The sequence below is a fragment of the Zootoca vivipara genome, chromosome 11, assembly GCF_965207765.1.
Source record: "Zootoca vivipara chromosome 11, rZooViv2.hap1.1, whole genome shotgun sequence".
Taxonomy (NCBI): domain Eukaryota; kingdom Metazoa; phylum Chordata; class Lepidosauria; order Squamata; family Lacertidae; genus Zootoca; species Zootoca vivipara.
The window spans coordinates 23,460,627-23,476,873 of NC_142594.1; the positions used below are offsets into that span (position 1 = coordinate 23,460,627).

The 16,247-nt window shown below is 44.5% G+C and overlaps 1 protein-coding gene and 1 long non-coding RNA gene across 8 annotated transcripts in view; one reads left to right on the forward strand and one right to left on the reverse strand.

Moving 5' to 3' along the window:
- LOC118092258 (uncharacterized) overlaps positions 1-16,247 on the reverse strand; it is a 71,305-nt gene that overhangs the window by 18,764 nt on the left and 36,294 nt on the right. For 2 of the 7 annotated variants that reach the window (XR_015946424.1, XR_015946425.1), the window contains exon 3: positions 7,726-7,924. The exons of 2 other annotated variants lie outside the window; for them this stretch is intronic. This is a non-coding gene — a long non-coding RNA (uncharacterized LOC118092258). Of the gene's footprint in view, positions 1-282; positions 5,939-7,725; positions 7,925-16,185; positions 16,246-16,247 lie in introns of all 7 variants that reach the window. 3 more of the 7 variants (XR_009558383.2, XR_015946429.1, XR_015946426.1) reach the window with 3 other exon arrangements.
- Positions 9,834-16,171, forward strand: NPVF (neuropeptide VF precursor). Its single transcript, XM_035129904.3, has 3 exons — positions 9,834-10,064; positions 14,628-15,010; positions 15,769-16,171. Exons 1-3 carry the CDS (start codon positions 9,936-9,938, stop codon positions 15,854-15,856), a joined length of 600 nt encoding a protein of 199 aa, XP_034985795.3. The 5' UTR covers positions 9,834-9,935; the 3' UTR covers positions 15,857-16,171.

Sequence of the window (16,247 nt, forward strand, 5' to 3'; positions counted from 1 at the left end):
GTTAAAAAAACGGAAAACTTAGAAATTTACAAAATGGTGCTTACATAAGACAGCAATGTGCAGCTCACCACTTAGTGGTTTTGAAGGAATGTCTAAGAAGGTGCCTGCGATATTAGCATGAGCACATTACACACTCCAGCCACAAACGCAGGCTTGTATCAGACCGGCACAAAAATAAGCAACTCTGCCCCCCACAAAACTGGGAAGTGTCTTAACATATTTCTAAAAACATGGTTTCCCATATTTATGAGGTTGGGGGACCCTGTGAGAACGGATGCTCACCGCTTTACTGGTGGTGGACCCTCAGTTGTGGACCCTTGCTCTCCACCTCCTTCCTGACAGCTGGACTCTCATGGCCGCTGGCCAATGGGGAATTCCCCTCAGGTGCTGCAGCCATGGGGAGGCGTGACTTCCTGGCCGGTGTGCCAGGTTCAAACGGGCCAATCAGGGCCCAGGTTGTGGGGGAGTTCCTTGCTGGCCGGCCAGGCATTGGTTCACAGCTATGACCGGCTGGACAGCAACACATAAAAGGACACTGTGAGAATAGGATGCTGAGGTGGATGAACTTTTGGTCTGATTCATATGTTCTTAAGAACTAATCTCAGTCGCTTGCTGAAATCAGAAGAGGTGTTGATGTCTGGGTTGATTCCAAAATGGATATGTAAAGAAGCCACAGTCTAAAAATGGCTGGTCAGTGCGAGGGAGGAGGAACAAACAGTAGCCCACTGCTGAAGATCGTTAGAGGAAAAGGATCTTCAGTGGTAGGTTTCTCTCTGCCCACCATGAGCCTTTGGGGAGCAGACTAGGTACAAGATGGGCAGCACTGGATTTAGGGCCGTGTGGGCGGCTGATCCTATTTTCAGAGTATCTTCTTAAAGCATATGATCTAAAATATTTGCAATAGTTGTTTTGCTACTATTTAGTCCAGAGGTGGCCAATTGGGTGCCCGCCAGATGTTTCGAACTACAACTCCCATCATTCACAGCCAGCACACCAAATGGCCAGGAATGATGGGAGCTGGAGTCCATATCAGTGGCTTCCCTGCAATCGGTTGGAGGTGTTTGCACACACAGCTGAAACTCTCTGTAGCCCTTACTCTCACTGCATAGTTCAAAGTCCCTGAACCTAAATCTCACCAGTATAAAGAATATAAGTTGGAAAACCTGATAGGAAAAGGGAACGGTGGAGCCTTTTTTTCCTGAGTTCCCCGGCATTATGAGTAATAAATGCAAAAATAGTGTGAGATTTGTGACTAATGTTTCAACATGAAGCCAGCAAGCTGTGAACCACTAAATTCAATGAAAGTGATTAGACACTATAGACAGAGTTCCCTGCCAGCAAAATAAACAGTTAAGTGGCAGATGGTCGTCGACAGTCCCACTGGAATTGATGGTCCCTTTGCCCTAACAAAGCAGCTGTTTATGTGACAGAGTGTATGTGCACATGTAAAGTAAAATGTCACATATATATCCTCTCCCCGCAAAAATCCAATGACAGCAATGGTCATGAGCACTTTCCTAATGTCATGGATTTTTAAAAACCGAAGAGTCACCTGGGATAGCAATGGGCACATCGTGTAGCATTTGCTGATGTATGTGTGTTGTAAGTAAGTTGGCCTTTCTCATGTTTCAATCATCTCTGCCAGAGAAGAGCAAATGCATGTGGCTTCTCTGCCATCCCTGTGGGCAGTTCATCCAATTGCCATCCAGGTGCATACAAATTCTGCAGGGCCATTGTGGCCGATGTCCTGATTCGTTTAGGAAATCAACCACACAATCCCACATGATTTACATGGATGTAGGAGGCAATCGGACTATCCACCCCCAGGTAAAGGTAAAGGACCCCTGGACAGCTAAGTCCAGTCAAAGTCAACTACTGTATGGGGTTGTGGCGCTCATCTCGTTTCAGGCCGAGGGAGCTGGCGTTTGTCCACAGACAGCTTTCTGGGTCATGTGGCCAGCATGACTAAACCGCTTCTGGCACAACCGAACACCGTGATGGAAGTCAGAGTGCACGGAAATGCTGTTTACCTTTCCTCCACAGTGGTACCTATTTATCTACTTGCTCTGGTGTGCTTTTGAACTGCTAGGTTGGCAGGAGCTGGGACAGAGCAACGGGACCACAGTGCCACCTGCGTCCCTTTCCATCCCCAGGACAGAGGTGAAGGATAGGGAACTGTACTCAGCAGCGAGAAAGTTGCTATGTGCACTCATATCCCTCTGCACATGAGGCTACCTTCGGGGAAGGAGCATTAATGGAAACAGCCGATGGAAACACATAGAGGGACAGATAGATGGGTTTATAGATGCCCCAACAATTTTATGGTACTAGTGGTTATAAAGTATAAGGTGTGGGTATCTGATCTATGGCCTGTCCCGGCTATGTGGAGACTCTTTGTCCATTTTGTCCAGTATTGGACTGGGAGTGTCTCTTCAAGATCTGAGTCAGTGGTTTTTTTTCCCATTGCCGGCAACCTGAGCATGTTCACGTAGCCTTCACTGAGGGGCCTGAGCTCAGCATCACATCCAAGAGGTCCCAGCTAAAATCTCTGACAACTCCAGTTAATCTCAGGTAATGTCAAGTGTGGAGAGTCCTCTCCTCCCCCTCAGTTACTCTATAGAAGAGAATAATGAGCAGTTAATATTTTATAGTCATTTTTATTCAGTCATCTGAATAAAAATTCAGATGCAAATCCACATGTCCAAATCCAAATGCAAGCAAAAATCCACATGTCTCCACAAGGCGAGCAGTTGGCTACTATCAGCCCTCCCCTTTACATTCCCAGCAACATCCTGGGTGCCAATGGGAAGCCCCTCCTCCCTGCATTCTCTGTTCTCTAATACAGACGGACCTCCTAGTTCTTGGGGAGGGAGGGTCCCCCACGTTCTCCAATGACGTCTCTGCTAGCTGCTTCCTCCCTTCTCTCTCTCCTTCCACTATCTCCTAACTAGGCAAATCCTGTGGAAACGGCTCAGTGTCTGTGTCTCTCTCTGCTCCTGAAACCTCTGGAGATAAGGCGGGTGAATCTTTCCCCCCTCCTCCTCTTCAAAGAGGAGCTGATCTGCCTGATAATGCATTCCCCAATCCTCTGATCCAGACCATTCCCTGACAGCTAATGGAGCCAGGAAAGAGCCTTTGCCTTGCACTTCAGGGCATTCTTCCCACTTGCAATGGACTGCATGAGGCTCAAAACATATGACTATGAGGCAACTTGTAATGCGCATGATATTTATACTGTATGTGGCCCAAGTAACGGAAAAATGGGGGATGTGTAGAAAGCATGCTGCACAAGTGTCCAATTTTAAGCAAGATATCTCATATGTAAGGAAGCCGCCCTGGCTTCTGATCCCAATCATGGATGTCCCATTTTGGCTCCTGTGTTCTGGCCACACCAGGACATGGAACCAAAAGGCGCACCAGCTTACCTTGTCCTCGTGCATCACCTACTCTTATTCCTCTGTCCACTGTGGCTTTTTAGCTGACATACTGTCAGGGGCCATGCTGAGGGAGCCGTGCTGAGGAATAATAGTGGGAGCCACCCCTCCCCCTGCTCCTGCTCCTGAATATTCCCAGGAGCAGGAAGACAGTATAGATTTGGAACAGTGGTTTGCAGAGAGGCATCGTTCAGAAGACAGAAGCTGGGAAATACTGGATGGGGAACAGCTAGGAGAAGAAAAACTGGAAGAGAGCGGGTTAACAGATTCACAGTTGTTGGACAGCATTCCTCTGATCTCCCCAAAGTCATGAAGAGCTCAGAAAGTCTCGGAACAGAAAGCACAGAGGGTACAAGCTCACTTTACAAGAAGTAGGAGTGATGTAAATAAATAGGGGCGGAGGTGTGTGTGCTCCTTAATTGGGAGCACCGCCATTTCTAGGAGATGTGTTCTTTGTTCTCTCACTGTGATTATTAAAGTTTCTAACTGGTAAGACGCCCCTTTCTTTGATCTTCTTATCTACTGCAACAGGGGGAGGAAGCCGATTCCCTGAAGCCTGACACGTACTTCCAGAAGCTGGAGCCACATTTCCGGAAGTGGTACCACCTTCAGGAAGCACTTTGATAGCTGTAGTGGAAGCAGACACTGAGGAGGAAGAGGCACCAATAGACGGGGGGCTGGGCCAGGGTGCAAAGGGAGCAGCTTCCATCGAGGTCATGATCCAATTTGCCTCTCTCTAGTGTTTGAAGAGGGACACGGGTGGCGCTGTGGGTTAAACCACTGAGCCTAGGGCTTGCTGATCAGAAGGTCGGTGGTTCAAATCCCCGTGACGGGGTGAGCTCCCGTTGCTCAGTCCCTGCTCCTGCCAACCTAGCAGTTCGAAAGCACCTCAAAGTGCAAGTAGATAAATAGGTACCGCTCCGGTGGGAAGGTAAACGGCGTTTCCGTGCGCTGCAGAAGTGGCTTATTCATGCTGGCCACATGACCCGGAAGCTGTACGCCGGCTCCCTCAGCCAATAAAGCAAGATGAGTGCCGCAACCCCAGAGTCGTCCGCGACTGGACCTAATGGTCAGGGGTCCCTTTACCTTTAGTGTTTGAAGGCATGAGAAAGTATTTGCTTCATGGGCATTATCAGGGCTGGGGAGTCCGTGACCCTCCAGATATTGCTGGACTACAACTCCCATCATCCCTGGCCATTGGTCATGGGATCTGGGATTGACGGGCATTGGAATCCAGCAACACTGTAGGTGCCACAGGCTCTCTCCATTCCTGGACTATATACAGTAATACAAAAGACACAAATATTCAGAGGGAACAGGGAAATTAAAAGCTCTACTAATCAAATTGATCAGTTACTATAGAAAATCGCATTCTAATAAATTGCGGAGTAATGAGTATCTATACTGAAAGGCCCTCGGTTAATAGCTAATTTAGTTAAAACACTAATGCCTCTTTAAAATTCCAGAAAGACTTCTTAAACTTAAATTTATGGAAGTGTTTTTTCTTCTTCTTCCTGTGTTCTTTGTTATTACCCCTGAATCCAGATTTAATCAGCTTCTCTCTCCCTCCCCTAAGCCTTTATGAAGGCTGTTGATTTGTAACCAATCCAATTCCCCTTAATAATGTATGTTAACTTAGTTTAATTTTTAATAGGAGAGAGAGAGTTAGGGATAGTGCATGCTGCAGTACATTTGTAAGTACAGTACCATTCTTTTCAAAAGAGTTAGTAAAAAGTACGAGTATATTTATAGCTCAAGCTGTTATTGAAGACATGTTTGTTTTATTACTAGAATCAGATGCATAACTGAAGAACCTGTCCAGCCTGGAATTATTGTTCTCACGTCTTCCCCTTCTTTTTTCCCTTCTTTTTTTATTACTAAGAAAATATAATTGTCTTTGGTCTCTCGCTCTCATTTCACCAAGCCCCACTTCTGCAATGCTTCTCCTTATTCCACCATCAGAAAAAAGCAGCATGAACATTACAGGTCTCTATCGATTTGTGAGATTTGTTTTGTCAAGGAAAAAGGAAAAAAGATTGATTCATAGTTTCTTATAAACAGCAACGTTTCCCGAATCACTTTTTCCTTGTATGAATCACATTCCCCAAACTTTAGTTGATGTTAGCAAATAAAAACAAACAGAGGTTGGGCAGAAAATAGCAACTTTTGCATTCTAGGACTGACCTCACTTTTATTGCATTTATTATTTAATTTATTCGGTTTCTCTCCGGCCCCTGCTCCCAGGGTGGAAAGCACATCCACAATAAGGTTAAGGGGTGATATGATAGCGATGTTCAAATATGTTAAAGGATGCCATATAGAGGAGGGAGAAAGGTTGTTTTCTGCTGCTCCAGAGAAGCGGACACGGAGCAATGGATTCAAACTACAAGAAAGGCCGACTTCGACTGTTTTCCTAGCGAACTAATTTGTTTCAGGGGGTGGTCTGCACCTGCAAATCTGCACACAGAATCTGGCGACCATCCAGGTCGTCTTATGGTCTTTGCCTAAGAGGAGAAAATTGAGTTTAGACTTATCCGGAAGATCAGCAAACCTCTGCCCAGGAAAGTATAAAGACAAGGGAAAGTTTCTTACAGTCCTTTTTTATTTCAAACTTTACAGGGAGAGGCTATAGAATCCAGCCTCTTGGATAATGGTGTTGTCTCGACTGAATCTCCACCCCGTCTCTCCCACTTCTTCATTTGTCACTTCTATGGGTGCTACTACAAGCCCTCTGTCTTTGAGCTCTTTGCTCTCCTACTTTTAAGGCTCGCCAGGTTCTGGAATGCTTTCTTTCTGGCTTTCCCAACTTCCCCCCTCATCTGCCTCTGAGCTGCGACCTCCATCAAACCCCTGCAAGGGTCAGGATGGGGAGGCGGTCTCCACCATTCCTCCTCTGCCCAGTCCCTGACAGTACCCCATATCTTGGTCTCCAAGAGACAAAGCTGCTTTGTGCCTCTGACCAGGGCTAGTCTACAGCCGAGCACCAAAGGCTGCCTTCTAAACCTCTCTATATGGTCCTCAGGATTTACCCCCATGCCACACCCACCCCCCAAGGCCACACCCCTCACTGCCCCTGCTTCCTATCCTCCTTGAGAGTTTTTGGCTGGATGAAATGTGTCCTGTGACCATGACTCTTGCTTGCCTGCTGTGTGAGTGTACCCTGTTTTTGTTGGGCATTTGTTGCTTTGCCCACTTTTGACACTTTCCCCACCCACCCACCAGCATGTGGCCCCGAGAAGACATGAGCAGACGATCCCCACCCTGATCTACACAGCCCAGATTCATGCCATGGGCCCAGGAGTCAGCTTCGTTTTAGCTGAACAGCAGCCTGAAGGGGGAGAAGGGGGGGTGACTCCACCTGCAGCTGATCAGCCTTCAAGGCCGAAGAGGAAAACCAGCTGGCTTCAGCCTTCTTAAAAAGAGCTCTCAGCAGCAGTCAGATGCTGGAAACAATGTCTGTGGTTCCTGGCCCTACCTTGCTGCTTCCTGCTCTTCAACTGGACCCTAGGCTTTGTAATCATCAGATTCCCTGCCCCCTGCTATATTGTTTGCAAATTCTGAATTTTCACATACATGCAAATCAGATCACAGGTTTCCATTGTATTTCTCCAAACTTTAAGATACGGTTCTTGACTCGAACCACATACCACAGTGTGTATAAAACTGTGTATTTTAGGATAAAATATGTTTAGAAAGATGCCTTTTGAGAGAAGATACAGTCAAACATGAGATTTAAGTACATATTTAAATATGAATTTTCATGCATCTTAAACAAACAAAAACCACAGATTGATGCAGAAATAGGATGACATATGCAGGTGTGAAAGTGATGCAGAACAGAAATGATTCCTCTGAGATGCCTGGGGTTGGGGGGGGGGGTGTCTCTGCCTGTCCGCGCAAATGATTCCTCCATCCCTAACCATATCAGGATACTAGCATAACTGTTAACATCTGCTTGAACTTTTACATAGAGCTGCATTTTTGAGACCAAATAAATATCGAACACAGTTCAGTAAGAAGGCTGCATACATAGAATGTATGAAAAATGACTGGGCCAATTCTTCAATGGAAAAATGTATGCATTTTTAAATCACGCTATTTCAAAATGAGCCATAAAATAGGTCATTACATACTGGGGCAAAATGAATATGCAATGAATTATTCATCTTTATGGAAATCCTTCGATACTTATTGGTGACATGAGTCATGTAATGCATATCCTTTTTGCACAATGCGCTGTTAATAATGAATAAGGATTTATCATTATATTATTATATGAAATGCAACGAACAATATTAAAACCTGCTCTTCCGCTGGAATCAAGTGATTTACGGCACACTGACGGATTCGCTTAGAAGACAAAGTTGCTCTTTTCATTACTACTGATCAGATTTTCATGCCATTTAATATGAAAGCATGCATTCCTCCAAGCCAAGAGTTCATCACAGCGTTGGAGTTTCCTGCATGGTCCTCATTCATTGCGATGGAACCTACGTGGGAGCAGAAAGTTGTCCCTCAATGCAGCTGACATCATCAAACAGATATTGCCACTTGTTGCACAGTAGTCAAATAAAGAAGAATTTGTTTAATAGCCTTCATGTTTTGAGCTCAGATATCATTACACTTCTTATTTAATCAAACACAATAAATTATATACAGTATTAGCAAGTAATCTTACAGAGGATACGATATCCTGCAAAACAGTTTCCAATATGTAACAGTTGGACAGAGTGTTGGGATAGGACCAGGGAGAGCAGGGATCGAATTCCCACCCAGCCATGAAGCTCACTGGGTGACCCTGATCCACTTACCATCTCTTAGCCTAACCTACCTCACAGGAGGGGATGCGGGTGGCGCTGTGGTCTAAACCACTGAGCCTCTTGGGCTTGCTGATCAGAAGGCCGGCAGTTCGAATCCCTGCAATGGGGTGAGCTCCCGTTGCTCTGACCCAGCTCCTGCCAACCTAGCAGTTCGAAAGTACACCAGTGCAATAAAATAAATAGGTACTGCTGCAGCGGGAAGGTAAACGGCATTTCCGTACGCTCTGGTTTCCATCACGGTGTTCTGTTGCACCAGAAGTGGTTTAGTCATGCTGGCCACATGACCCTGAAAGCTGTCTGTGGACAAACACCGGCTGAAAAGCGAGATGAGCACCACAACCCCATAGTCACCTTTGATTGGACTTAACCATCCAGGGATCCTTTACCTTTACCTTTACCTACCCCACAAGGTTGTTGCAAGGATGAAGTGGAGAGGAGGAGAACCATGTGCATCACCTTGAGATCCTTGGAAGATAAAGGTGCTCTCTAAATGTAAACTTAGGTAAAGGGGCCCCTGACCATCAGGTCCAGTCGTGTCCGACTCCGGGGGTGTGGCACTCTAGGCCGAGGGAGCCAGCGTTTGTCCGCAGACAGCTTTCAGGGTCATGTGGCCAGCATGACAAAGCTGCTTCTGGCGAACCAGAGCAGCGCACAGAAACGCCATTTACCTTCCCGCTGGAGCGGTCCCTATTAATCTACTTGCACTTTGATGTGCTTTCGAACTACTAGGTGGGTAGGAGCTGGGACCGAGCAACGGGAGCTCACCCCATTGCAGGGATTCGAACCGCTGACCTTCTGATCAGCAAGCCCTAGACTCTGTGGTTTAACCCACAGCACCACCTGGGTTCCTAAATGTAAACTTACCTTTACCTTAAAGGTAAAGGGACCCCTGACCATTAGGTCCAGTTGCGGCGCTCATCTCGCTTTATTGGCCAAGGGAGCCAGCGTAGAACTTCCGGTCATGTGGCCAGCATAACTAAGCTGCTTCTGGCGAACCAGAGCAGCACACAGAAACACTTTACCTTACCTTTACCTATAAATGTAACAAATACAATTGCTATATAAGTGTTTAATAATGCCCAGGGTGGAATCCAAAACGGCAAAATACACCTTTAATGCACATTCAAAACACATTTCCATCCTCAAAGAATTTTGGGCTGTGAAGTTTACCACTCACAAAGCTACTGTTCCCCACAACCCAGTTTAGGCAGTCTGTTTCCAATGGTGCACCTCTAAGAAGAAACAAACTACCACCGACTTGGGAGAATGGCACGCACTGACATTTCATTTTCAAGCACTTATGGCTGAGGCTGATGCAAGAACAGAGTGGTTTTGTTTCAAACGTGGTAATTAAGCATAAGGTCTTGCTCCAGATTATTGTAGCCCTAATTAAAGCTCTTTAATAGGCAAGGGAAATATTTGGTAATGCCATCTGCATTTCTTGACCGGAAACCCTTTTGTTTAAACAAGTTCACAAAACAAATTCTCTGTATACTTCCCATACATAATTAACATCACATTTCTAATTCATATTAAAATGAAGATGTTTGGAATCAGTGTCATGGTAAGATTTTTTTTTTTTTTTGGTTGCCTGATAGTATAAAAAGATGCCACTTTTTCTGCTGTCCAGATTTGGATCTCTGATGTAAATACGATCTAGGAGAACTGAAAATTATTTCAAATGAACAGATTAATCTTATTTACTTTAGCTACATGTTCGCTTTTGGCCTCAAAGACCTTCTGCCGTGATGAATCGGTAATGACCAGCTTGCACAGCGGAGAAGAATACAGTGATGATAACTATTCCGAGGTAAGAAATTTACTGACATCGTATTATCCTTTAAGAAATGTGTTTGCACTGCTGTTGGTATACAAAGAGGTTGAGAGAGAAAATGTTCAAACAGCATATGTGCAGGTCAATCAGGGCTGGCCCAAGACATTTTGGCACCTGAGGCGAATCAGAAAACTGCACCCCCCAAGAATCGTAGTTTGTTATGGGTCCTAAACACACACACACAAAAGCCACAGGAGCCTTGTTGCCAGGCTGGCTTTGGGAAGGTGATGGAAGGGTGCTCCCAAGGCAACTCACGCTAACGGCATGGTGGGGGAGTGGATCTGCCACCCTCCCCCATGGATCCTGCCACCCAAGGGGGTCGCTTGACCTTGCCTCAAGGGCGGGCCAGCCCTGGGACCAAGATTTATACAAACTGAGTTTATGTCCGTAATTTCATACAGTTGTACCTCGGATGTCCAACAGAATCCATTTCAGAAGTCCGTTCCACTTCTGAATCATTCAAAAACCAAAGCACAGCTTCTGATTGGCTGCAGGAAGCTCCGGAAGCCCCATCGGACATTCGGCTTCCAAAAGAATGTTCAAAAACCGGAACATTCACTTCTGGTTTTCGATCGTCTGGGAGCCGAAATGTTCAACTCCCAAGGCATTCGGGAGCTGACTGTACAGTAAAGCATGTTGGATTGGGCGACACTGAGAAATTACTAATGCTTCTTCTTGGGGACGCGGGTGGCGCTGTGGTCTAAGCCACTGAGCTTCTTGGGCTTGCCGATTAAAAGGTCAGTGGATCGAATCCCTGCGACAGAGTGAGCTCCCGTTGCTTGGTCCCAGCTCCTGCCAACCTAGCAGTTCGAAAGCACCCAAAAAAGTGCAAGTTGATAAATAGGTACCGCTCCAGTGGGAAAGTAAATGGCGTTTCCGTGTGCTGCTTTGGTTTCGGTGCTCTGTTGCACCAGAAGTGGCTTAGTCATGCTGGCCACATGACCTGGAAAAACTGTCTGCGAACAAACGCTGGCTCCCTCAGTCTGTAAAGCGAGATGAGCACCGCAACCCCAGAGTCGTCTGCGACTGGACCTAACTGTCAGGGGTCCTTTACCTTTACCTTTTAATGCTTCTTCATATAATGGAACTATGAGGTGTATCCAATGTTAGTCACAGGTCCCACAAATTTCCCGTAAAGAATCCTGGGAACTGTAGTTTGTTAAGAGTGCTGAGAATTGTTAGAAGACCTCTATACCAGTGATGGGCAACCTTTTGAGCTTGGTGTGTCAAAATTCGCCAAAAAAACGAGCATAACTCGAGTGGTGTGTCACTTTGAGAAAAAGACCATAATTTGGCAATATTTATAGTTTAACTAACAAAAATGTATAATTGTAATATATAACTGTATTTAATAAACCAAAAACTAATTATTTAACCAAACCAAACCAAAAACCCCTTATTTATCACAAAGTGCCCAGAGTTGTGGAGCTTTTTGGGGGGAGTTGCTGACCAAAGTTTTGGAGGTTTTTTTGGGGGGGTGCAAAAGTTGCTTTGTTTTTTGGGGGGGATGCCCCAAAGCTGCTGCACTTTTGGGTGGGAAGAGAACAGAAATGAATGACGAATAATACCTTAGCTGGAACTAACACGCAGCACTGACATAGTCTGCCAAAGCGCAAAAAAAACCCCAGCACAGAACAGGTTAAAGAATGAACGCTGTTACACCCAATCATCGTCTGCCAAAGCGCCAGAAAAAAACAGCACAGAAAGGGTTAAAAAACCAATCTCTGGCTACCAGCAACAACAAAAAAAGGATCCGGGTTTTAACAGCGGAGACAAGCTGTAGCGTGAGGAGGAGCAGGAGAACAAATGGGGGGAAAGAAACAACAGCGCAAATGGGCCAGCAATGAGGGATCTGCGTGTCACGCCTGACACGCATGTCATAGGTTCGCCATCACTGCTCTGTACCTTGCAGAAAATATCATCTGAGAGACCCTTAGTCTTTTGCAGAGGATCATTCATTGCCTGATTTGTATGGTTCCAAAGGAGACAAGGGACTGGACTGATGCGCCACATATTTATGGGATTATGAGACCAGAGAAATCTAGACACCCACCTCAGGCACAGTGTAGCTTCAGCCAATGGAAAAATAAGCTCCATCTCTCTCTCTTTTATATATATATATAAATCAATTTTATTAAAGGTTTTTTATATATAAGACAATAAAAACCAAACAAAGCTAATATCTAGAGAGAGCAAAATAAGAAAAAAGGAAGGAAAACACACACACACACACACACACCACATTTTTATATTTTATCAACCTTCTATCTTCATCTTCAGTTCACAGAGATCTGTGTCTTCCCAGCTCCCACCTGGGACAGCTCCCATCTTTCTCAGCTTCACACCCTGAGAAAGACCAGTCTATTCTGCCTCTCACACAAATCTCTTCTACCAATCTTCTCACTTGATGTATCTTCATATCATATCATTCATATCATGCTGATAAGTAATGTTATTTAATATTAATAAAATACTATCAAAAACTAAGTAAGAAAAAAGAAAGAGAAAAAAGTGGTACTACTTCTTCTCTTCTGTCTGTCAATTAAATAAATAGAATACAGTTATTTCCAATATTTAGCAGATACACTCCAGAATAGCTCCTAGCTGTAGGTGGTATACAGCTTTCTGCCATCTGCTAATGGTACTACTACAAATTCCCTTTGCAGGCCTCCAGCATCTCCAGTTCTGACACTCAATCAGTCTAATATGACTTTTCCTTTATTGTTATTTCCGATTGTCCCCAAATTAATATTTCTCCAGGTTCTTGTGAGATACTTCTTTTTGTCATAGCTGCCAAGTTATCCCTTTTTTTAAGGGATTTTCCCTTATGCTGAATAGGCTTCCTCACGAGAAAAGGGAAAACTTGGCAGCTATGCTTTTTGTGAGTTCCAGCACATCTCAATAAAATGAGAGCCTGCATTTATTTGCCTGTTACTTATTCAATAAATCATAACCTCGTGCTTTTCTCTCCTGGAAAATAAGCTCCATCTCTGATTTAAATCCTCAAGGAAGAAATTATCTATCAGAAGACATTACTTAGCAGGATGGTTTCACCTTTCTGGTGTCTATGACAAAAAGTCTGGCCAGTTCCAGCCAGTTGGCTATTTATTTATTTATTTATTTATTTATTTATTTATTTATTTATTTAAGGATTAAACTAGGAAAGTGGGTTGGTAATAAAGCCAAGGATATAAGCCCACACCGGGGTAAGTGCACAGCCAATCTGAAGGTAAGACCACTTCAGAATGAATTGACTACAGTGGTACCTCGGTTCAAGAACAGTCCGGTTCAAGAACGATTTGGTTTACAAACTCCACAAAACCGGAAATAGTGTCTTGGTTTGAGAACTTTACCTTGGTCTAAGAACAGGAGCTGAACAGTAGAAGGGCACCAGCGGCAGGAGGCCTCATTAGGGAAAGCGCACCTCGGTTTGAGAACGGTTTTGGTTTAAGAACAGACTTCCGGAACGGATTAAGTTCATAAACAGAAGTACCACTGTATTTGACTCCCCCTCCCCCAACTACTCTTGAAGTATTCTCACTCTCCACAGAAAAATCTGGGACTGGCAGAGAGTCAAGACCTGGAGAGGGCCAAAGCCTAATCCGAATCACACTTAATTATCAGCATGCAATCAGTATATTGGGACACGGGTGGCGCTGTGGGTTAAACCACAGAGCCTAGGGCTTGCCGATTAGGTCGGCGGTTCGAATCCCCGCGACGTGTTTCCATGTGCTGCTCTGGTTCGCCAGAAGCAGCTTTGTCATGCTGGCCACATGACCTGGAAGCTGTACGCTGGCTCCCTCGGCCAATAACTCGAGATGAGCACCACAACCCCAGAGTTGGTCACGACTTGACCTAATGGTCAGGAGTCCCTTTACCTTTAACCAGTACAGTCATACCTCGGTTTAAGTATGCTTCGGTTTGAGTACTTTCAATTGAAGTACTCCGCAGCCCCGTCTGGAATGGATTAATCCACTTTCCATTACTTTCAATTGGAAAGTTTGCTTCAGGTTAAGTACGCTTCAGGTTAAGTACAGACTTCCAGAACCAATTACACTCATACTTCGGGTTAAGTACGCTTCAGGTTGAGTATTCCGCGGACCCGTCTGGAATGGATTAATCCACTTTCCATTACTTTCAATGGGAAAGTTTGCTTCAGGTTAAGTACGCTTCAGTTTAAGTACTCCGCAGACCATCTGGAACGGATTAATCCACTTTCCATTACTTTCAATAGGAAAGTTCACTTCAGGTTAAGTACGCTTCAGGTTAAGTACAGACTTCTGGAACCAATTGTGTACTTAAACCGAGGTACCACTGTACATGTAAAGTATGTTCCCCCTACAAAAGAATCCTGGGAATTGTAGTTTAAGGGTGCTTGGAATTGTAGCTATATGAGGGGAAATTTATAGTTGATTTCTTGGAGGCTGTGTGTTTCAAATGTAAGTACAGACTTCCGGAACCAATTGTGTACTTAAACCAAGGTACCACTCACTGTATATTAATCACCTTGAAGTTGTGTTATTGTTTTTTCCCTTTTAGTCTAATGAAGACATCATAGAAGAAAACCAGAGAAGCCTGAACCTTGAAGAATTGGAGGACTGGGGGCTGAAGAACATCATTAAGATGAGCACACCCACCACAAAGAAGGTGCCCAACTCAGCTGCAAATTTGCCACTGCGGTTTGGCAGAAACTTTCAGGAAGAGAGAAGCATCAAGCCTGCAGCAAACCTGCCTCTCCGGTTTGGAAGGGCGTCTGCCGGAAGCCTTGCTCGGCACACCCTTCCTTTGTCACAAAGGTCTGAGAGAGCTCCTTCGGTTCAAAGTTCCTTCCATTCTCCCGCCAACTTGCCACAAAGATTTGGGACGTCACTTCTCTTCAGTCTGCCCCAAGTGGCCAAAGACCCTGACCAAGGCAATAAGAAGTAAATAAATTTAAATCCATTGCTTTATTCAAGTGCTGAATGCTCTGTGGCAGCCTTCCATGATCTGAACAACACTTCCCACCAGCCACAGATTGTGCGTCCAGGATGAAGCCCAAAACAGCTGAAGGGAACCAGGTCATAGAAAGCTGCTCTATGTGTTCTTCATTCAATAAACAACTTCTAATCCCAACCTCATTACCAATCTGAATTGATGTAATAATATACCAATATGAATTTGCCAGGTCAATGTGCATAAAATATTCCCCAGAAGTCCAAGTATGTCCTTCGTGGCTTGAGAAAATCTTAACGGATCTACCATCTAAACTTGAAGGAGGAAAGTATGATGGAGAGAGATGTAATATTTGTAAAGCAATGAGGCCACTCTGAAAGCATCCTCTCTGCATTTGATTTTTTTTTAAAAAAAGATCTTTCCTCTCCAAAGTCAAGCTCTAGAGTCGTGCCAAAAAAATTCTCCTGCATTATATTTCAACCATTCTCTATCAATCCTCCATCATCCAATTCTCCATTCTCCATTCTCCATCACCAAAACCCAAAAGTAATAATTAGACATTTCATACAATTCAAAACACTTTTTTGGAATGGGGTGGTGGAGCATTTGAATGGTACCCTTGAAAAGCACATTTAATTTGAAGAATGACCCAGAGGGTGGTGAAGGGCTAAGTATCTCTCCTTTACATCCATCCACATTTGAATCATTGGTGCCGCTGAATCATTCGTGGTTGATTCTTTCTTTTCAGATTTGGCAATTTACACAATAATATGAAAAGGAAATCTGATGATGAAGAGGCAAGACTTTGGAAGGCTCTGGGTGAATTTCCATTCTAAAAGGCGATACAACGAAAGAGAAAGAAATGGGGCGATTTTTTGATTATTATTTTTAAAGCCACCAGTCTTCAAATCATGATTTCCATCAGGAGGCATTTGTAGACTGGTGATGGTGGCTGTTGTGCTAGTTTGTTTCCATAGCTGTGCTGCGGATTTCAATCTCTCTTGTACTCTGTACCATTGGTGTCGATTGTAAATAGCATATAGTAGTATTGTATGTAGCTGAAAACAGTGTCAGCAAAATAAATAAAAAATGTCACCACAAGAAATCTACCTTGCAACCAAAGTAGCTGAAAAGTGATGCAGAAATAAACATGTTTGGGGCTTACCTCTATAAAAAGCTGTGCAGAAGAAAATGTACAATAGGATTGGAATTTTTTTCCTGATTCCT